This window comes from Oncorhynchus gorbuscha, linkage group LG20 (genome assembly GCF_021184085.1).
Source record: "Oncorhynchus gorbuscha isolate QuinsamMale2020 ecotype Even-year linkage group LG20, OgorEven_v1.0, whole genome shotgun sequence".
NCBI classification, from domain to species: Eukaryota; Metazoa; Chordata; class Actinopteri; order Salmoniformes; family Salmonidae; genus Oncorhynchus; species Oncorhynchus gorbuscha.
In genome coordinates this window covers 15623502-15646684 of record NC_060192.1, presented here as the reverse complement: position 1 = coordinate 15646684, position 23183 = coordinate 15623502, and the positions used below count along the sequence as shown (strand labels likewise).

General features: G+C 45.2%; 1 protein-coding gene across 1 annotated transcript in view; it reads right to left on the bottom strand.

Moving 5' to 3' along the window:
• LOC124006653 (mediator of RNA polymerase II transcription subunit 13-like) overlaps positions 1 to 23183 on the bottom strand; it is a 120110-nt gene that overhangs the window by 46344 nt on the left and 50583 nt on the right. Inside the window, 2 exon segments of the mRNA XM_046316702.1 lie at positions 11531 to 11614; positions 12235 to 12319. Of these exon segments, the coding sequence (XP_046172658.1) occupies positions 11531 to 11614; positions 12235 to 12319 (169 nt within the window).

The following is a 23183-nucleotide window of genomic DNA, read 5'->3' as shown; positions in this document are numbered from 1 at the left end:
GAGAGAGAGAAAAAACCTCAGAGAGAGAGAGAGAAAACCTCAGAGAGAGAGAGAGAAAACCTCAGAGAGAGAGAGAGAAAACCTCTGAGAGAGAGAGAGAGAAAACCTCAGAGAGAGAAAACCTCAGAGAGAGAAAACCTCAGAGAGAGAAAACCTCAGAGAGAGAGAGAGAAAACCTCAGAGAGAGAGAGAGAAACCTCAGAGAGAGAGAGAAAAACTCTGAGAGAGAGAAAAACCTCTGAGAGAGAGAGAGAAAACCTCAGAGAGAGAGAGAGAGAAAACCTCAGAGAGAGAGAGAGAAAACCTCAGAGAGAGAGAGAGAAAACCTCAGAGAGAGAGAGAGAAAACCTCAGAGAGAGAGAGAGAAAACCTCAGAGAGAGAGAGAGAAAACCTCTGAGAGAGAGAGAGAGAAAACCTCAGAGAGAGAAAACCTCAGAGAGAGAAAACCTCAGAGAGAGAGAGAGAAAACCTCAGAGAGAGAGAGAGAAAACCTCAGAAAGAGAGAGAGAAAACCTCTGAGAGAGAGAGAGAAAACCTCTGAGAGAGAGAGAAAACCTCTGAGAGAGAGAGAGAAAACCTCTGAGAGAGAGAGAGAAAAACCTCAGAGAGAGAGAGAGAAAACCTCTGAGAGAGAGAGAGAAAACCTCTGAGAGAGAGAGAAAAACCTCTGAGAGAGAGAGAGAAAACCTCTGAGAGAGAGAGAAAAACTCTGAGAGAGAGAGAGAAAACCTCTGAGAGAGAGAGAGAAAACCTCTGAGAGAGAGCCTCTGAGAGAGAAAGAGAGAGAAAGAGAGAAGAGAGAAAGAGAGAAAGAAAGAAAGAAAGAATCATATAGGGGAGAGTAATGAGATTGTGTTCTGGCTAGATTTCATTATCCACACTAGTGTGCATATTAAGCACACCTTGGGCATTTATACTGACTAGCAAAATGTGAATCTCCAGCCGATGAGCCCCACTAATCGGTTCCACCACTTCACTGACCTGACTTTGGCTTTCTGCGCCACCACGGAATCTCAATTGTGAATTATGTTAATCTGTCTGGGTGATGATGACTGTTACTAGACGCCCGGGCCGCTCCAATCTGCTCTGACCTCTTTACAGATTAACAGAATGATGCTGGTGCTCGTAACCTGACAATGACCAATAGGAAGGCCCTCTGTCTCCTCTCCCATCCCTTCCCAACGCCTCTCATATTAACCAGGAAATCAGGAGATTGCAGCCACCCAGCCTTCTGCATTATTCATTAGCTGTCTGGTGGGTGGCCTTAGCCTGTGTTGCTGCTAGCTAGCACAATGTTAGCGCTTAAACACACAGAGAGCCATTTATATGGCTGCTGCTGTCCAATGAGGTGACTCCTGGTTCAAGGACACATTAGTTGTACATGTCATGTACATACACAGTACACACACCGGTGTCCTTTTGAATTATTTAAAAAAGCACCACACATTTAGCCTGGTTGCCATCTCTGTTCAGCTAGCTATTACATTACATCTCTGTTCAGCTAGCTATTACATTACAGCTCTGTTCAGCAAGCTATTACATTACATCTCTGTTCAGCTAGCTATTACATTACATCTCTGTTCAGCTTGCTATTACATTACAGCTCTGTTCAGCTTGCTATTACATTACAGCTCTGTTCAGCTTGCTATTACATTACAGCTCTGTTCAGCTAGCTATTACATTACAGCTCTGTTCAGCTTGCTATTACATTACATCTCTGTTCAGCTTGCTATTACATTACAGCTCTGTTCAGCTTGCTATTACATTACAGCTCTGTTCAGCTAGCTATTACATTACAGCTCTGTTCAGCTAGCTATTACATTACATCTCTGTTCAGCTAGCTATTACATTACATCTCTGTTCAGCTTGCTATTACATTACATCTCTGTTCAGCTTGCTATTACATTACATCTCTGTTCAGCTAGCTATTACATTACAGCTCTGTTCAGCTAGCTATTACATTACAGCTCTGTTCAGCTAGCTATTACATTACAGCTCTGTTCAGCTTGCTATTACATTACATCTCTGTTCAGCTTGCTATTACATTACATCTCTGTTCAGCTAGCTATTACATTACAGCTCTGTTCAGCTTGCTATTACATTACATCTCTGTTCAGCTAGCTATTACATTACATCTCTGTTCAGCTTGCTATTACATTACAGCTCTGTTCAGCTAGCTATTACATTATATCTCTGTTCAGCTTGCTATTACATTACAGCTCTGTTCAGCTTGCTATTACATTATATCTCTGTTCAGCTTGCTATTACATTACATCTCTGTTCAGCTAGCTATTACATTACAGCTCTGTTCAGCTTGCTATTACATTATATCTCTGTTCAGCTTGCTATTACATTACAGCTCTGTTCAGCTAGCTATTACATTACATCTCTGTTCAGCTAGCTATTACATTACATCTCTGTTCAGCTTGCTATTACATTCCACTCCTTGCCACTCTTGTCATCTGACAAATGACAGACCATCACACATTGATCAATGGAAATAACGCTCATTACTATTTTATTTGAGTGTTTTTAGTGGTGAGGGCTTTAGATAGACAGCGTGCGACCTGGAATAACAGATATTATCATATGCTGCATTTAATATATTACAGGAACCCGGGGCTTAAGGAACGTCTCTGTCGATGGTAAATAGCCTACAGTCAAGCTAGACAGAATTTGGAGAGCTATGAAACAAGGATGCGGTGGCTGCTGTGCTGGTGTGATATATAATCTGTATTTCTATTGATCCTCTCTCTCTGCTCAGTGACTTGAGGTGCTTACTGACGCTATAAGAATCACAGAGGATAAAGGAAATGTTTCCCTCTGCTTTTTGTCACTCAATAAACGGGCCTATTAAATGATTGATAGTGTGGTAGTGAAGGAGATGGGGAGGTGGGCAGCTAGGGGCCATATCATGGGACAACGAGGGAGCGATACGGGAAAAGAATACTGACAATTATTGTCCACATTTTGCATGTAAGAATTTCCACCAGAATTTCTGCTAAACAATTCTGACCCCAACCCTGACGGTGTCAAAAACAAGTCTAGCATTATCACAGGTCACATCGTCTGCCATTGTTCCATTCCCCAGCAGAGTTGTTGTTCAGCTGAACAGTAGTATGTCTGTGAGTCATCATGATGCATTAAGTCACTAAGTGGTAAATTGACGAGGCATTACTCTGACATGATCCTCTCTGAGAAATAAATCAGTGTGTGTTTTCTATGCTGCACTCATCCCATCCTTTACAATGCTTATGTAAACCACAAGGAATTAACCTGATCACATACAAATGAAGAGAAATAAAGAGAAAATTCTGATGCCATTAATAGAATTCCTAAGCAGCGGTATGCAACATGCTGGTTGGTGAATCACTGGCAGAAAAAGACATAGTGTGTCCTCTGGTTCTTTCTCTCCATGCTCTTCAGTCATCTTCCACTTGAAAAGGGGGCTAAGCTGAGCAGTATCCCATGAAGAGAGCCCGGCGTTTAAAAAGGAGGGAAACTTCTTGTGACGCGACTGATCCACACAACTCTACCCTCCCTACACGTAGAAAAAAAGGTTCCAAATGGGTTCTTCTGCTGGTCCCATAGGATAACCATTTTTGGTTCTAGGTACAACCCTTTTTGGTTCCAGGTAGAACCCTTTTGGGTCCCATGTAGAGCACTCTGTGGAAATGGTTCTACATAGAACTCAAACGTCTTCTACTTGGAATCAAAAAGGGTTCTTCAAAGGGTTGTCATATGGCAGTGGTCACCAACCAGTTGATTGCGATCGACTGTTCGATCTCCGAGGCATTCGTAGTCGTTCGCCAAACATTTCTGTAAAAAACAACAACGATAAAGCCTAGCATTCCTATTGGTTTCAGCAGCTCTAGCACCACAAAGTCAGTGTACCCGTTTCAAACCATTTAATGTGTCTGAAGGTAGAACTCTGGATACTCGGCAGGCCCAGAGAACAAATATATCTCAAATCACCATGTCTGTGCAAATTTCCTCGAGCCATAGGCTGTAAAAAGAAGCCTCGAGCGCACAGGAAAGTTGACACTGTGAGATTTCAAAACTTTTTAAACCCTGACTAAGAGACTAAATGAATATAGCAAAGAGCTGCTGTTTTTAGAAGTAAATTCATGTTTAAGTTGTTAATCAGGACTGTCAACACTACTATAGTGCCATAAAATGCATTTTCTCCCTACTTCCACTCACACTACAACCAGCACTGCAGTTACAATGAACGAGTAGCCTATTGTGTTCCAATAAGCTTGAGTTGTTATTATTAGCAATTATTATTATATTAGCAATTATTTTACTTTCTTTGGTCCTAGGAGTAACAACATGAATTGGTGCAAAAGGCAGAAATAATGCACTGCGAATTGAGTTTCGCCATAAACTTGAAGACTGTGTCCCCTTTTCTCAGCAGAGGGAGGATGTGAGAGGCAGTTTCATCGCTGCTCCCTCCCTCCCTCCCTCAGGCTGACCATCAGATCCAGGCCAACAGTCCAGTAAAATTTTAAAAGCTAATTATTATGCTCATTCATTCAGCTGTGCCTCACAAGTAATACAACAAATGATTTATTACCGGTGTGATCATTTACCTAAAATTATTTTGAAATTTAATTTCTAAATATTCTGAAAATATCAACGTTGACAGGGAAATTCAAGCAGAGCCAATATGCAGTGATAATCTATGTTAATGTTGCATAAGCTTGTGTTTTTTAAGTCATGATTTAAAAAAAAACTCTTGAGCGGTAGAGCTTGGCTTGCTTTTGGGCACAGAAAGTGATCTGAACTCGGAAAAGGTTGGTGACCCCTGTCCTATGGGGACAGCTTAAGAAGCCTTTTAGTCTCTAGATTTTTGTTCTAAGAGTGTACGAGTGTATCACCACGAAAACTGTTGGATGCAAATGCCTGTGCTGCTCCAGGAGCCCTACACACACACCTGCACATGCACACACACTCAAGATCACACACACACTCAAGATCACACACACAAACACACACCAGGCTTATCTCAGAGCAAGCCCTCCTCATCCCTTAGCAGTGTGCCACAATCACTGAGGCAGTCAAGCCAGCAGAATGAACTGCCAGTGATCTGTTCCATCCTCTCAGTCACACGCAATGGGAAACAATTAACATGCCACTCTGAGATGCATCTCTATGGATGTAAAGCGGAGGGGGAGGAAGGATGCGGGAGAGAGAGGGGAGGGAGGGAGAAAGGGACGAGAGACAGATGGGCGAGAGACAAGGGACGGGATGGAGAGAGCTGGGAGACAGATTTGGGAAGGAGAAGGACGGAGGGGAGAGGGAGAGGAGAAAGAGGGAAAGAGAAGGGGAGGGAGAGAGTTCTTATTTTTTTTACTTTCCTGAGGTAGCGACGTGACCTTGTGATGTAGCCTGACAGCAAATGTCCGTTGCCAGGGAGATGGCTAATGTCTCAATGTCATTGGCTCCCTCCTGGCCGAGGGGAGCGAGGGAAGCCATCCAGACAGCCTTACACCAGGAGCATCACGCACGCACACACACACTGTAAAGACACATGCACCCACACACACTGTAAAGACACACACACACACATTGTACAGACACATGCAAACACACACACACACACACACTGTAAAGACACATGCACACACACACACACTGTAAAGACACATGCACACAATGTAAAGACACATGAACACACACTGTAAAGACACACACACACACATTGTACAGACACATGCAAACACACACACACACACACTGTAAAGACACATGCACACACACACACACTGTAAAGACACATGCACACACACACACTGTAAAGACACATGCACACACAAACACACACTGTACCACACACACACACACACACACACACACACACACACACACACACACACACACACACACACACACACACACACACACACACACACACACACACACACACACACACACACACACACACACACACACACACACACACACACACACACTGTACAGACACATGTACACACTGTAAAGACACACGCATGCACACACACCAATATTCATACACACATTTGCAGTGTTGGTATGCAAAAATTAATTCTCACACACTACAAAACCCACATTGTACAGTACCTAAAAAGGGGAATTCTTTGCCTGGCAAACAGAAACAGACAGTGAGTTGAGAGGACCAGAGAATAACTTTGCCCCTCACCACTGAATTGTGAACATACTGTACAGTGTCAGTATGCATATCACCATATGCACAGAAAGAAATGCATATGAATGAAGGTAGTGCAGCCGAACAAACGTCTATGTTTAGCATGCATAGAGTACAGGAGAGGAGGAGAAGCCCTGCTGCCTGAGTCTTCAATACACTCCAATCATTCAGCTGTCTCTGGTAATGCTTCGTTCTTATCTATGTTTTAACTCTCCACAGATCTCTCTCTCCCTTTCACTCACTCCCTTCTCTCTCACTCCCTCTCTCTGTTTCTCTTTCTCTCCCTCTCTTTCTTCCTCTCCCTCGCTCTCTCGTTTTCCCTCAGCATCTGATGCAATCCGTAACCAACACACAATCTCTTCCTGACTCTCAGACACAAAGAGAGAGAAGAGAGGGAGTGTGTGCCGTGCAAGGGGAGGGGGGCATATCTCCATAGATGTGCCAATCCTTCCCATGCCCTACAGGCACACAGGAATAAACACCAGAGACACTGCCAAAGCCCGGAACACAGGCAGACAGGCGGATACAGCCCATTTAGCGCCCCCTATGAGACAGAGAGGGGATAGCTTCTCAGTGGACGTGTATACAGGACAAGGCAGAGTAGGTACAAAGGAGACAGCAGCAGTAGCACACGCTCAACTGAGCAATGCTCCAATGTGCATGATGTCACTGATAGATGGGCCCTGTGAAGGGTGAACCCTGTGAATTGTTTTGAAGTGGGTTAACTGCCTGTTCAGGGGCAGAACGACAGATTTGTACCTTGTCAGCTCGGGATTTGAACTCGCAACCTTCCGGTTACTAGTCACACTCTCTAACTACTAGGCTACCCTGTCGCCCCGTGTGAGTAAGGGGGGAGTAGTGTGTGTGCATGTTTTTTTATTGGAATTTAAATTTCTGTTCAGACATGCCATTGTTCAATTGAGTGTGATCACCAGTAAGAGTGCATGTGTGAGTACATCTAGGTGTGTGCATTTGTGTTTGTGTCTGTCTGTCTTTCAGACTGGATGTTGAGGAATGGTGCAGTGTCCCCCCTCCCTCTTTTTTGTCTCTCTCTCCGTCTCACCCCCCCCCTCTCTTTCTTTCAGTCTGTTCAATAATTCACAGGAAGGCAGTGGGGCAGGCTTGGCAGGGGGTGCGCCAGCTGACAGTGTATTCAGACAAAGCTGTCAAACTGGAGAAGAATCACGTGGGTGCAACAGTGGCTAATCCCCCCCTATCCTCCCTTATCTGTCCCTTCTTCACTAGCCATTCCTATGGCAGATTTCTGCCCCCCTTACGACCCTCCCTCATACATGCACATGCAGACGTACGCAAACACACACACAGAGAGAGAGAGAGAGACGCACACACACACAAACACACAGAGAGAGAGAGAGAGACGCACACACAAACACACACACACACCCTGGCCTCTCAGAGCCTAGCAAGGGGGCTAACCAAATTTGGTCTCTCTGGGAAAGGCCTGCACTCTCGAAGCCCCAGCCCAGCCCTACCCTCACAACCCCCTCCCCTTCTCAGGGGAAAGACAGCTCCTTATTGTTCTAAGGAGTGTCAAGCGGTGTCACATTTGTCCAACCCCCACAGCTCCAGCCCCTTTTCAAAGCTTCAAAGAGCTGTATCCACCCTCCACTCTAGACACACATCCTCATCATCATCACACAGCAGCAGCAACACACAGATCCCATCACTGTAACTCAACACATCTACCATTCCCCTTGTTCAGGACAGTTTCCGTTCCTCCTCCTTCTTCTCACTTCTTCACTCACTCACTCACTTACTTGCTCTCGCTCCCGCACTCCTTCAGAGTGACAGAGTTCCTCCTCCTCTCTGTCGTCCAGCTCTTCCCCGGAGCGGAGGCATGCAAGTGTTTTTCTTTTCTCTTTTCTGCTCTCCTCTCTCTGTCGCTCTCTCTTTCTCTCGCTCTCTCTCATCATTTTCTCGTTGCACAGTCAAAGCAAAGACAATGCCGTCTTAATAGGCAAATTAATTAGCAAGCAGCAATTTCACTCGTTAAAAACGGAAACTAACTGTGGCACAATGAAGACAATGTTGGCACTAAACGCAGCGCAGAGGACGACATGATTTAGAGAAGACATCCAGGACAGTTTAGGACTCCCACACATTTGAATTGTGATTGATTGGTGGAGCTGCCATGGCTCAAATGACTATGAGGCAATGCCCGTGTTCTTTTGTGAGGCTCCTTTTCTCAATTGGTTAGTTAGAGGATGTGTCTAACACCATTACAACAAACAGAGGCTAAATGCATAGCCGCGGGAAGTACGGCTGCTGCAGCATATATCTTTTTTTGACAAATTTGCAATTTATACATTTTTTAAACCGAAAGACCTTATTTACATGAATATTCAGACCCTTTGCTATCAGACTCGAAATGGAGTCCTGTTTCCACTGAATATCCTTGAGATGCTTCTACAACTTAATTGAACTCCACCTGTGGTAAATTCAAGTGTCAGAGCAAAAACCAAGCCATGAGGTCGAAGGAATTGTCTGTAGATCTGGAGAAGGGTACCAAAACATTTCTGCAGCATTGAAGCTCCCCAAGGACACAGTCGCCTCCACCATTCTTCAATGGAAGAAGTTTGGAACCACCAAATCTCTTCCTAGAGCTGGCCACCCGGACAAACTGAGCAATCGGGGGAGAAGGGCCTTAGTCAGGGAGGTGACCAAGAACCCAATGGTCACTCTGACAGAGCTCTAGAGTTCCTCTGTGGAGATAGGAGAACCTTCAAGAAGGACAACCATCTCTGCAGAACTCCAGCAACCAGGCCTTTATGGTAGAGTCGTCAGACCGAAGCCACTCCTCAGTAAAAGGCACATGACAGCCCGCTTGGAGTTTGCCAAAAGGCACCTAAAGGACCCAGAACACGAGAAACAAGATTCTCAGGTCTGATGAAACCAAGATTGAACTCTTCGGTCTGAATGCCAAGCGTCACATCTGGAGGAAACTGGTTGTGGCAGCATCATGCTGTGGGGATGTTTTTCAGCGGCGGGGACTGGGGGACTAGTCAATATCGAGAAAGATGATCAGAGCAAAGTACAGAGATCCATGATGAAAACCTCCTCCAGAGCGCTCAGGACTTCAGACTGGGGTGAAGGTTCACCTTCAAACAGGACAACAACTCTAAGCACACAGCCAAGACAATGCAGGAGTGGCTTCGGGACAAGTCTCTGAATGTCCTTGAGTGGCCCAGACAGATCCCGGACTTGAACCCGATCGAACATCTATGAAGAGACCTGAAAATAGCTGTGCAGCAACACTTCCCATCCAACCTGACAGAGCTTGAGAGGATCTGCAGAGAAGAATGGGAGAAACTCCCCAAATACAGGTGTTCCAATCTTGTAGGGTCATACCCAAGAAGACTCGCGGATTTAATCGCTGCCAAAGGTGCTTCAACAAAGTACTGAGTAAAGGGTCTGAATACTTAAGTAAATGGAAACAGGATGCACCTGAGCTCAGTTTCAGTTAGATTTTTTTATATACATTTGCAAAAAAAAAAGTTTTACTTTTCGCATTGTCATTATGGGGTATTGTGTGTAGACTGATGAGAAAAAATGATAATTTCTTCAATTTTAGAATAAGGCTGTAGGGGTCTGAATACACTGTGTGTGTGTGTGTGTGTGTATATATATATATATATATATATATATATATGTGTGTAATGGGCACCCAGATGCTGCGTAGGCAACACAATAATATCAGATATTAGGTGGTCCGGGTTTTTTTTTGCGACCGCCTTCCGCGTCGGCTACTATATTGCAATATTAACATTCTCGATCTCTTGCAATATTCTCAGAGCCACTTTGTTGATGCCTTGCTTCAATATTCGCAGAATGTTTCCCAATTTTGGTGGGAAGCGCACGAGACAATGGCATTGTCATATTACACTCTATATGCCAGTCCTTCATATAGCCTATAGCAGGGTGTTGGCAACATATTTCATATGATTGCCAAGTTACAATTGATCCTACTATTTCTAAAGAGCTGCATGCCAGTTATGATTTTCATCTAAGCATTATAGGCTGCTCAACTGTGCCCCAAAAAATGTCTAACTGCCCACAAATATAATAATTCTAGCTGGCTACCTGTAGCAAGGCGCTGATAATTCAGCGGTGCTGAATCACCGGTGTGGCCTTAATGCGTAGATTTTCCATTAGAATTTCATGATTTTCTTCATTCCTTGGTTGAGTTTGTTTGTCTTTATGTGTCTTCGTCGATTAAGTCCTTTGAAGTATGCCTTTATTTCAATGCATGTCCAGGATTTATCTGGCATAGTTTGCATTCACAGTCAGCTGTTTTCATGCGCCCGTTATTATCACATTGATGTCGGTATTTGAAGTCGGCCTTGATAGCGTGTTTAATGCATCTATTTCATGTTGCACTGCATGCGTGTTCCACAAGTAAATGAGTCAATGTAGCCTACTTCTCGCGGCTATGGCTGAGTGGTCTCTCTCCCTCTCTGCATGCTGTGTCCTAGCCTTTGGAAGGAGTCACACTCAATTCTTTCAACACCTTTGGAATTGTGCCACAGCTTGCATCTTTATCACTGGGAACCTCTCCACAGCTACATACCGTAGGAGAGGATCTCACTCCTAAAAACATGGATATGGAGAGTTCTCAAACTGCAACTCAATGTATTTGCATAATTGTAAGTAATTATCATGTGTCACGATCATCTGAATCCCTCTTGCAAGATGTCTTTGAGTTAAATGTTTCCTGTAACCAAGCAGATAGGAATATGTGTCTAATTTATGAACAGATGCAATTAAATCCATCTTACATAATGTTTGTTTTTTTAACTGTCAATAATGCACCAAACTTCAAGCTAAGCAAAAAGCGGAGTTAAAAAATTCCCCTCTCCTGTGCTCCTCTGTTCTGTATGTCTCTGGCAGGCACACACACACAGCCACAAATCCCTCCTCTGCTCAGCTCTCACACCTCACCAACACTCGCTACCCCTCTCTCAATAGTCTGACACTCAGGCAGTCTGGCGGACCAGTTCTCGCACTCTCACACACAGGAGCCGAGCCGTCGTCTGTCTCACAGCACGAGCCTTTCCCACCTTTCCCACCTGCGAGCGCAGTGACATGATCCCATGGGCTCACAGCCAGGTGCCGGAGGCAGTCAGAGGTGTCACCACATCCCATGCAGGGTGGGAGCAGCCGGCGCATGGAAACCATTCACACCGCCTGTCTGTCACACCCCCGGACCCAGCATGGGGGCAACGTCCCCCCAACGTCAATCTAGTTATCACCGTGTCAGAACAACGTGGCGCCGATGCCGTGAGGAGGATGTGTACGGGATTGAGAAGGATGGTTAAACTCACCTGGTGCCCATATGCTTCTCCTCCAGCTCGTATGGCTTGACAAACCACTTCCCAATCCGCACAAAGTCCTTGTCCATCAGACACCTGGGGGAGGGGAGACATTAAACATCTGTATCACAGTATATATATATATAATATACATGCACATAGACACATACTGTACATAGAGATTGACACACACATACCCAATCAGGGAAGAACAGAGAATGGAATAGATTTGTTTTCATACCTAAACACTCACATCAATGGAGTTACATCCATTAGATGAAGACTCTATTTAAGGCATTATGACAATGCAATATAGAGCAGAGGTATAGAGTTGGAAGAGAGGAGGAGGTAGACTCAAGGTAATAAGAAGGTTCATTCAGCCTGCCCCCCTACGATGATCATTGATGTTTAACTTAATTCAAACCAAATATGTGCTGGTTCATGTCGCAGATGGGGAAGCTTTACTGGAGTTATTGATTCAGTCCGGGTTTTAATTTTATTATTACTTCAAGTCTTTTAACCGTTGGTGGTCTCTATTTTTGTCAGCATTATTTCCTTAGCAGTTGGTGGGAGTAGAAATGGTTATTAAGCAGAAATAGCCTATGACTAGACTGGGAATATTCAGCTTACTTTATGTGATACTTTACATATATGACATGGGATGAGCTGACAAGTCATTTTCCAAGTGGCTCATGGGAAATGTAGTTGTACTGTACCTCTCCAGCAGGTTGTGGATGGCCTTGAACAGGAGGGTCCGGCATTCATATGACAGCCCACACTCCCATAGTCCCTCCTCAGCCACTGGAAGACAGGAAGAGAAGATGGATGGGTCAGCAACTGGTGGATACAGTGAAGTCAACACATTTCATACCATAGAAATGGATTGAATAGAATAGGCCTGGAACCTCTAACCCTGGCAATTTGACTGGAAAACAGATGGGTACACTCGTAATGGCTGCCTGGTATGGTGACGCAATAATGTCCATGGTAATATAGAATGTTCATTCAAATGACGCTAACTGATTTGCTGATGCAATGGAAGGTATTTTTTGTCATGTCAGTTGAGTTGATTCAACAAATCCCAGCACAGACTGATAGGTACACTTCCTAATTTACTTCCTGCTTTGCTCCTACGTAAAAGGAGAAATACAGGTGAAGAAAATGTAATGATCCATGCGGCAGGGTTTGAAAATAAACAAATTCATGGGACGAGCGCCATTGATAATTACTACTAGCGCTGTTACTAACTAGCGATGTTGGTTCCATGTTTGCAAAGAGTTATGGTATATTAGAATCCCCTCGTCTTTACATGTGTCATCCTGAACTTCATTTCTTCCACAGAGAAAGATAGAGGACTCATCTGTCTGGTCTGTGACAGCATGGGCATTGCCATTGAGGCTACAACCCTGGGAATCCCCACCCAGTTGACTATGTTAACTACTTTAAAGCATGGAAGCATGGTGGGAGCTCTCAATGGCAATGTCCATGCTAAAATGGGTTATATCCATAATGAGTCCTCTATCTATCTCTATGCTTTGCTCCTATGGGAACACTCGCAATGGCCACCAGTCCACCCATTACCATTATGACTTGAATGGGGATGCCCGTTCTATTCATTCTATTTCTGTTCATACACTCAAACACATTGCACAGACACACAGGAGACATTCTCTATTGACTGTAATGCATGCCAAAAGCAGAGGAGGCTTCTAGGAACACAGATGAATTTTACCCACAGACACAAGTATCTACATGTACTGTACACCCATCAACAGACTGACTCATCAGATGCCCTGAACCACAGTTACAGTATCTACCATACAAGTTAAACCACTGTGGAAGAACCTGGAAGTAACACTTGCGTGCGCTGCATCTGTGTTTGTGTATCTGTGTTTGTGTATCTGTGTGTGTGTGTGATCACTGTGCCTCTGTAAAGCTGTCAGGTCCACTGTACCAGCGCCACTGTCAACCCGTGTGCAGCTGTCAGCTCCCGTTAACCAGCGCTGGGAGAGACAGTGTGCTGCAGAGTGTGTGTATGTGTGTGTTTGTTTGTTTGTTTGTTTGTATGTGTGTGTCTGTGGGCCAGAGGCCACGCAGGGAGGCAGGAGAGGAGAGACAAGGCGAGGAGAGGCGGGCAGCACCACGTGCAGATGCCAGCCCTGACAGCCCAGCAGCGCTCAGGAGAGTCGTCAGGGTGACGGCGCTTAGTTCTAGTTCTTGCCATGTCAGCAGCCAGCTTAAATGTGACTTGTGTGGAGTAGTGGATGGATCCTACCACTACTGGTTCCCCCGTTCTTCCTTCTTCCCAGAAGAGGAATGGCTACTGATAGCTATAGTGTTTTTTGTTCTCTGCCTTACCTGGAGGGCGATTGGCAGGGATGGGAGGCTTGTGAGTGGGTGTTGTGTTTACTTACAGGGTAGTGGCAAACAAAAAGCACCGGGTGGGTACACGGGGGGAAGGGAGCGATGGATGGGGGGAGGAAAAAAGCGACAGAGCACAGAGGAGGGGTGGAGGGCACATGGAGGATGATATTTATTTTATCTTTGGGGGTTGTGTTGTCTTGCTTTTTTGATATTTCCCTCCCTTTTTCACACTGGAGTGAATGAAATTTCCTTACTCGCCAGAATTCCGGGGTAACCATGGCAACACTGGCTGTGAGAACACAGCTCCCCGGTATTCAATTCCACCGCCACCCCCCATCTCTCTTCCTCCCTCCTTCTATCCTCTCCTTCTTCATCTGTTCTATTGCTTCCAACACCCCCACCCCCCTTTCCTCCCTGTCTCTCCCTCCCCTCCTCCCTCCCTAGTTCATTCCCAATCCAGGGCTCAAACAGGAAGCTTAGCTCCAGCCAGCTATTCTACAGGGAAGAGTGGTCCATGAGCGGAATGCCAACTCTCCAGAAAATCCAGCTCATTAGCTCGCCCCTTTCTCTCTCCAATCCCTTTTTCAGAATGCCAATTCGCCACCAGTCGCCTTCATCTATCTACCCTACCACTTCCCCCTCCAGTCCTTTCCCCCTTCTCTCCCCCTCTCTCACATTCACTCAACCCACCACCTCCACGGAGCACGCCCAGGTTCTCAACCCCTCTTCACCCAGGTTTGAGTCACCCTGCCTGGGGAAATTCTCTCTTCTGCCCAGCCACATCCAGCCACAGCCACACAATGAGCTCCCTACCTCTGGGAGCCACCCGTAAGGAAACTGAACTGATGTGATCAACTCGTTGGTTATGTATTTCTGACTGGTTTAGATTAAAACACTGACAACAGCAATACATCGCTCCTCAGAGTGCAGGTATCAACTGATGCTATTCCCGAGATTAGAACTTGTAAAAGAAAAGTCTGGAATTCCTTTCGCCACTCCCCGAGCCTCGTGAATGTCATTACAGCTATTGTTTACATTGCAGTCACCGAGGAGCTCGAGCTGCACCTTATTGAGCCTTCAACACAAGGTGTGACTATTTCTGTCTTGTGCACACACACATACACTCACAAACGCACACACGCATGCACACTCGCAAACACACACACAGACACAGACACACACACACACACAAACACACACACACAGGTAGAAACTGGAGTGTGAAATCTGATCTGAGATATTTAACTATTCAAATCCTTCCTGGTAACAGTGGGCTTATGTTTGACAAACATCTGCAGAGTAGCAACAAGTCCCCGCCATGGTATGTGATTGCTGTGCTTAAAGAGGTGAAATGTGGGTAACAGTGAGGTGAGATGTATAGATCCTTATCTAGATGAGTGTTACAGTATATCTGGTCCTCTCCTCTCAGCAGGGCCTCAGCAGGGCCTCGGCAGGCTCCTGGGAAGTGGAGGGAGCACCACCTATAATAATAATAATATATGCCATTTAGCAGACGCTTTTATCCAAAGCGACTTACAGTCATGTGTGCATACATTCTACGTATGGGTGGTCCCAGGGATCGAACCCACTACCCTGGCGTTACAAGTGCCATGCTCTACCAACTGAGCTACAGAAGGACCACCTCACAATGTAAGCTGTGGATGATAACCGTCAACGTTGTCAGGGTGGCCACATAGTTTAGTTTCACTTCTCCATTTCAGTTGTGCGTGCAGCTCTCAGATGTGTGACTCTCAGACGACACAGATAAGGAGAATGAGAGAGAAAGGGGAGGAAGCATGTTTGGTGTTTCTGTGTGCTCAAGAACTGAGTGAAAGTGTGAGTACCTGTTTGGCTTGTGTGTGATCACTGTCACTTTGTTTGTTGTGTAGCGGCATTTGTATCATGTTGTGCGAACTTGTCTGTGTGCCTGGGCTCATTTGTGTTGTGTGGATTTGTGTGGGCTGCATGTGTTTGTGTGCATCTATCCGCGCATGCAGGTGTGTGTACTCGTATCAGTGCGTGCTGTGTAGGGAATGAGCGCTGCTTTAGTGCGTGATGGCTTCATTCCCAGTGCAAAGACGTGTTCATTTCACACGTCCCGCCCCCCTCGCCACAATGCTGCTCTGCTGCCCCCCCCTCCCCCCTCAATCTCTCAATCAATCGCTCTTTTCTCCCTTCCCCTCTACCATTACATCTATATAAACTAAACCTTCCCCTTACTCAGATTGACAGATACTACAACAGACCTATCTATGCCTTACTTCCTGAGACTGCTTAATGCTACTTAACTGTTATATCGTATACTACATCTCATATTATTTTGCATGACTATGTATGCTGCAATTCAGCTTTAAGCTGAAAATGTGTACAATTCAAAATAAACCTTAATTTCACCCCCTGTCTCTTCCTATTCCTCTACCTCTTATTCACTCTCTGTCCCTCTGTCCTCAATCTCCCCCAATATCGTCCTCTCCCCCCTCCTTGCCTGGTCCAGCCTGTCTGCATTAGCTGACCACCACCACTATAGGGAGTGTCCACTGTCCACACACAAAGATGCTATTGATCCAGGCTACACAGAGAGAGAGAGAGAGAGAGAGAGAGAGAGAGAGAGAGAGAGAGAGAGAGAGAGAGAGAGAGAGAGAGAGAGAGAGAGAGAGAGAGAGAGAGAGAGAGAGAGAGAGAGAGAGAGAGAGAGAGAGAGAGAGAGAGAGAGAGAGAGAGAGACAGAGAGAGAGAGAGAGAGAGAGAGACAGAGACAGAGACAGAGACAGAGAGACAGACAGAGACAGAGAGAGACAGAGAAGGGCATTCTATGCCATAAAAAGGACCGCAAAATTCAACATACCAATTAGGATCTGGCTAAAAATACTTGAATCAGTTATAGAACCCATTGCCCTTTATGGTTGTGAGGTCTGGGGTTCGCTCACCAACCAAGATTTCACCAAATGGGACAAACACCAAATTGAGACTCAGCGTGCAGAATTCTGCAAAAAATATCCTCTGTGTACAACGTAGAACACCAAATAATGCATGCAGAGCAGAATTAGGCCGATACCCGCTAATTATCAAAATCCTGAAAAGAGCTGTTAAATTCTATAACCATTCCCAAACCTTCCATAACAAATCCAACAGCTACAGAGAGATTCACCTGGAGAAGAGTCCCTTAATCAAGCTGGTCCTGGGGCTCTATTCACAAACACATGATTGCGTTGGGTCAAATTGTGTTGCTGTCCTGGGGCTCTGTGGGGTGTGTTTGTGTTTGTGAACAGAGCCCCAGGACAGCAATACAAACATGAGAAAACAAAAAGATCATTACTTGACACATTGGAAAGAATTAACAAAAAACAGAGCAAACTAGAAAGATATTTGGCCCTAAACAGAGAGTACACAGCAGAATACCTGAACGCTGTGACTGACCCAAACTTAAGGAAAGCTTTGACTATGTACAGACTTAGTGAGCATAGCCTTGCTATTGAGAAAGGCCGCCGTAGGAAGACCTGGCTCTCCAGAGAAGACAGGCTATGCGCACACTGCCCACAAAATCAGGTGGAAACTGAGCTGCACTTCCTAACCTCCTGTCCAATGTATGACCATATTAGAGACACATATTTCCCACAGATCCACAAAGAATCAAAAACAAACCAGATTTTGATAAACTCCCATATCTACTGGGTGAAATACCGGAGTATGCCATCACAGCAGCAAGATTTGTGAACTGTTGCCACAAGAAAATGTTTACATTTCATTTTTATTGTTTATATCACTTCTGTATATTATCTACTTCACTTGCTTTGGCAATGTTAACATATGTTTCCCATGCCAATAAAGCCCCTTGAATTAAATTGAGAAAGAGAGAGTGTGTGAGAGAGAGAGACTACAGTACACTATTAGGTGGACTCTCTCGCTCACAAATTTTTCTTGGATCAATAGAGCCAGTGGGCCTAGTGTCTGGCGGTGTGTCTGTCTATCTCTCTGGCTGTGTGTGTGTGTGTGTGTGTGTGTGTGTGTGTGTGTGTGTGTGTGTGTGTGTGTGTGTGTGTGTGTGTGTGTGTGTGTGTGTGTGTGTGTGTGTGTGTGTGTGTGTGTGTGTGTGTGTGTGTGTGTGACACACAGCAGCTTTATTAATGACCTGTCGGACAATACTGTATGTCTAAACAGATGCAGAAGAGAGGGGAGGAGAGAGAGAGAGAGAGAGAGAGGCTCAATCTCATGGGCATGGCGTGTCAGTGCGGGACCCCTCATTTACTAATGGGCCTACAATGCCATTAGTGCAGATCACCAGTGAGGGTAATGGGGCAGGACACACGGTGTGTGTGTTAGGGCTGGCATAATTACCATATAACCATGTAACTGACGGTTATGGATGAAGCCGGTCATGAAATAAAATAACAATTTTTGAAAGAACATTTGACTGAAGACGGGACGTCCAGCCATTCAGGCATTTGAGTCCATTCGTGCGGTAATGTGGACTCTTAACAACGTGATAAAACGTTGTTGCTCCTTTTGTAGTTGTCCACGTATTCTAAGTCAGAACCGTCCAGAGTAGTGATGAGTAGTGATGCTCGTCAGGCGGGCGGGTGCGGGCAGCGATCGGTTGAAGAGCATTCACTTATTTTTACTAGCATTTAAAAGCAGTTGGAGGCCATGGAAGGAGTGTTGTATTGAAGCTCGTTTGGAAGTTTGTTAGCACAGCAGGGCCAGATGTATACAGAATGGTGTCGTCTGCATAGAGATGGATCAGAGAATCACCAGCAGCAAGAGCAAAATCATTGATATATACAGAGAAAAGAGACAGCCCGAGAATTGAACCCTGTGGCACCCCCAAAGAGACTGCCATAGGTCCGGACAACAGGCCCTCCGATTTAACACACTGAACTCTATCTGAGAAATAGTTGGTGAACCAGGCGAAGCAGTCATTTGAGAAACCAAGGCTATTGAATCTGCCGATAAGAATGTGGTGAGTGACAGAGTCGAAAGCCTGGCCAGGTCGATGAAGACAGCTGCACGGTACTGTCTTTTATCGATGGCAGTTATGATATTGTTTAGGACCTTGAGCGTGGATGAGATGCACCCATGACCAGCTCGGAAACCAGATTGCATAGTGGAGAAAGTACGGTGGGATTCGAAATGGTCGGTGATCTGTTTGTTAACTTGGCTTTCAAAGATTTTAGAAAGGCAACGCAAGGATGGATATAGGTCTATAACAGTTTGGGTCTAGAGTGTCTAGAGTGTCTCCCCCTTTGAAGAGGGATGACCGCGGCAGGTTTACAATCTTTGGGGATCTCTGACGATAGGAAAGAGAGGTTGAATGGGCTAGTAATAGGGGTTGCAACAATTTTGGCTGATAATTTTAGAAAGAGAGGGTCCAGATTGGCTAGCCCAGCTGATTTGTTGGGATCCAGATTGTGCAGCTCTTTCAGAACATCAGGTGTCTGGATATGGTTGAAGGAGAAGCGGGGGGGGGGGCTTGGGAAAGTTGCTGCAGGGAGTGCTGAGATGTTGGCCAGGGTAGGGGTAGACAGGTGGAAACCGCGGCCAGCCATAGAAAAATGCTTATTGAAATGATCGATAATCATAGATTTATCGGTGGTGACAGTGTTTCCTATCCTCAGTGCAGGGCAGCTGAGAGGAGGTGCTCTTATTCTCCATGAACTTTACAGTTTACTAAAATAAATTGGAATTAGTGCTACAGGATGCAAATTTCTGTTTGAAAAAGCTATCCTTAGCTTTCCTAACTGACTGAGTATATTGGTTTGTGACTTCCCTGAAAAGTTGCATATCATGGGGGCTATTCGATGCTAATGCAGAATGCCACAGGATGTTTTTGTGCTGATCAATGGCAGTCAAGTCTGGGGTGAACCAAGGGCTATATCTGTTCATAGTTCTAAATTTTTTGAATGGGGCATTCTTATTTAAGATGGTGAGGAAAGCACTTTAAAAGAGCAACCAGGCATCCTCTACTGACTGAATGAGGTCAGTATCCTTCCAGGATACCTGGGCCAGGTCGATTAAAAAGGCCTGCTCGCTGAAGTGTTTTAGGGAGCGTTTGACAGTGATGAGGGTGGTCGTTTGACAGCGGACCAATTACGCATGCAGGCAATGAGTCAGTGACTGTTGAGATCCCTTTTTGAAGACAGCAGAGGTGTATTTAGAGAGCAAGTTGTTCAGGATAATATCTAAGAGGGTGCCCATGGTTACGGATTTACGGTTGTACCTGATAGGTTCCTTGATCATTTGTGTGAGAGGAATAGATTCAAGGCATAATGTACAGACAAGGGTATGGTAGGATGTGAGAACAGTGGAGGTAAACCTAGGCATTGAGTGATGATGAGAGAGGTTGTCTCCAGAGGGACAATTTAAGCCAGGTGAGGTCACCGCATGTGTGGAGGTGGAACAAAAGGGCTAGGTAAGGCATATTGAGCAGGGCTGGACGTTCTACAGTGAAATAAGACAATAATCACTAACCAGAACAGCAATAGACAAGGCATATTGACATTAGGGAGAGGCATGTGTAGCCGAGTGATCATAGGGTCCAGTGAGTAGCTAGGCGAGCTGGAGACATGGCGATTCAAACAGCTAGCGGGCCGGGGATAGCAGGCTAGCAGATGGGCCTCCGGGGGACGTCGCAACGGAAGAGCCTGTTGAAACCCCCTCGGACAGTTACGTCGGCAGACCTGTCGTGATGGATTGACGGGGCTCCGTGTCGGCAGTAAAGGGTCCGGACCAATTGGCAAAAGAGGTATTGTAGCCCAAGAATTGGCTAAGGGACCTCTTCGGCTAGCCAGGAGATGGACCCAGCTCGAGGAAAGCTCCAGGCTAACTGGTGCTTGTTTCGGGACACAGACGTTAACCAGAATTAGTGACTCGGATAGCAGCTAGCTAGCTGCGATGATGCGGTGTAAAGGTTCAGAGCTTGCGGTAGGAATCCGGTGATGTGGTAGAGAAAAAGCAGTCCGATAAGCTCTAGGTTGATATCACGCTATGCATACTTGCAGGAATTGACTGGGCTGAGGCTGGCTGATGTCCGAGTTAACGGTGATGACCGCTAGCAGTGGCTAACTGACTACTAGCTAGTAGCTAGCCAGCTGGCTAGCTTATGATTGGGGTTTCCGGTTCTAAAGTATAAAAATAGCAGCCCGTACCACATTAGGTGAGGCGGGTTGCAGGAGAGTATGTTCAGTCCGTAGAAGGAAATTGAGATCAAAAATATAGACAAAGAAAATGATATATACACGGGACGGGACAACACAAAACAGACGTCCAACTGCTACGCCATCTTGGTTGGAGAATTAAGTTAATGAGGTTAAGAAGAATCGTAGGGTGTCAGCTAAAGACTTACAGAAATCTCTGGAACATGCTAACATCTCTGTTGATGGGTTTACGATACGTAAAACACGAAACAAGAATGATGTTCATGGAAGGAAACCACGGAAGAAGCCAATGCTGTCCAAAAAAACTACATTGCTGCACATCTGAAGTTCGCTAAAGATCACCTGGACATTCTGTCGACAGATTAAACTAAAGTTGAGTTGTTTGGAAGGAACTCGCAACACTATGTGTGGAGAAAAAAAGGCACAGCACACCAACATCAAAACCTCATCCCAACTGTAAAGTATGGTGGAGGGAACATCATGGTTTGGGGCTGCTATGCTGCCTCAGGACCTGGACAGCTTGCTATCATCGACGGAAAAATGTATTACCAAGTTTATCAAGACATTTTGCAGGAGAATGTAAGGCTATCTGTTCGCCAATTAAAGCTCAACCGAAGTTGGGTGATGCAACAGGACAACGACTCAAAACACAGAAGTAAATGAACAACAGAATTGAATGGCCAAGCCAGAGCCCGGACTTAAAACCAACGAACATCTGGAGAGACCTGAAAATAGACTTCCAACTTCATTGGCTGATCCCTCCTGGTGACCTTGTTGGAGTCATGTCCAACCTGGTCATCAGGAGGGATAAGCCAATCGTGAAGAAGAAATTTGACTACTTCAAACTGGAGATGGTCTCAATGGTGTTGCCCATGCTGTCACAGATGATATAATGGCACAGATACAAAGATGACTCCTCTATCTAGCTCTATGGGCATTACTGACTCAAATTAATTAAAAGTGAGTCGTAAGATTTGCAGTAAAAAGATCCAAACTTCCCATGACTAAGTGCTATGTGGAATCCTTGGGATGTCCATACATAAATCCCTTACCCTAACCCTTACAATTTCAACTTCAATGGGGTAGGGACATCCCAAGGATATCGGATAGCAAGTTGTAACGTCTGCTTCCTTACTCACACCCTCAAACACCTAGATCCCCTGAACGCAGCTCACTTTCCAGGCCACTTTCAAGCTCAAAATCTCAAACAGTTAGATCCCCTGAACCCAGCTCACTCTCCAGATCCCAATCACCTGAATTCGAATCACCTGATCAAACACCTGTATGTCATTATCACTATTTAGTTCAGTTCTTTGAACCCCATCACTGTGAAGTATTGTTTGTTTTGTGACACAAGTCTTTCAGAGTGCTATTTTTCCCATGACTTACACCCCCCGCATATAATAGTGTTTGCCTGCCTCACTAATGATGCATTTTTGCCTATTTCTTGCCTGTACTTTAACCTATCGGATTTCCTGTTATCTACCTATTGTCGGATCTCCCGGACTACGTTACTAGCGTTTTCCCTGCCTGTACTGTTGCCTTTGGACCCCCTGTGTATGACCTTCTGCCTGCCCCTGGACCACGTTACCTACTGGTCCTGTGGTCCTTTTCAATAAACACCTGCTGGGCCCTGCGCTTGAAACCAGCTCTCTGTGTTCATTACACAAGGACAGTAAACTAATGGGTACACTCGCAATAGCTGCCTGGTATTGTGATGCAAGATTTTCTATGGTAATGTAGAATGTTCCTTCAAATGATAACAGCTGTGGCTCATGTAATGCAACATATAGTATATTTTGTAATGTCAGTTGAGTTGAATCAACAAATCACAGGCTATATTGATGGGTACACTTCTTGCTATTACTTTGTGCTTTTACTTCCAGCTATTAGTCCAGGTCGGTAATATACAGGTTAAGACAACGTCATCACAAATCTGGGACCAGCGCTGTTGCTAACTACCAGCGGCGTTGCTAACTAGCATAGCTGGTCCCATTGTTGCAAAGAGTTACAGGACATTAGAATCTTGTTAACTTAGACTTTGTCAGCTTCAACCTAGCTTTTTAGTCTAGGTTGAAGATAACAAAGGTTAAGACAAGAGGATTCTTGTATCCCATAACTCTCTGCAAAAATTAGGAAGAATTCTAAAC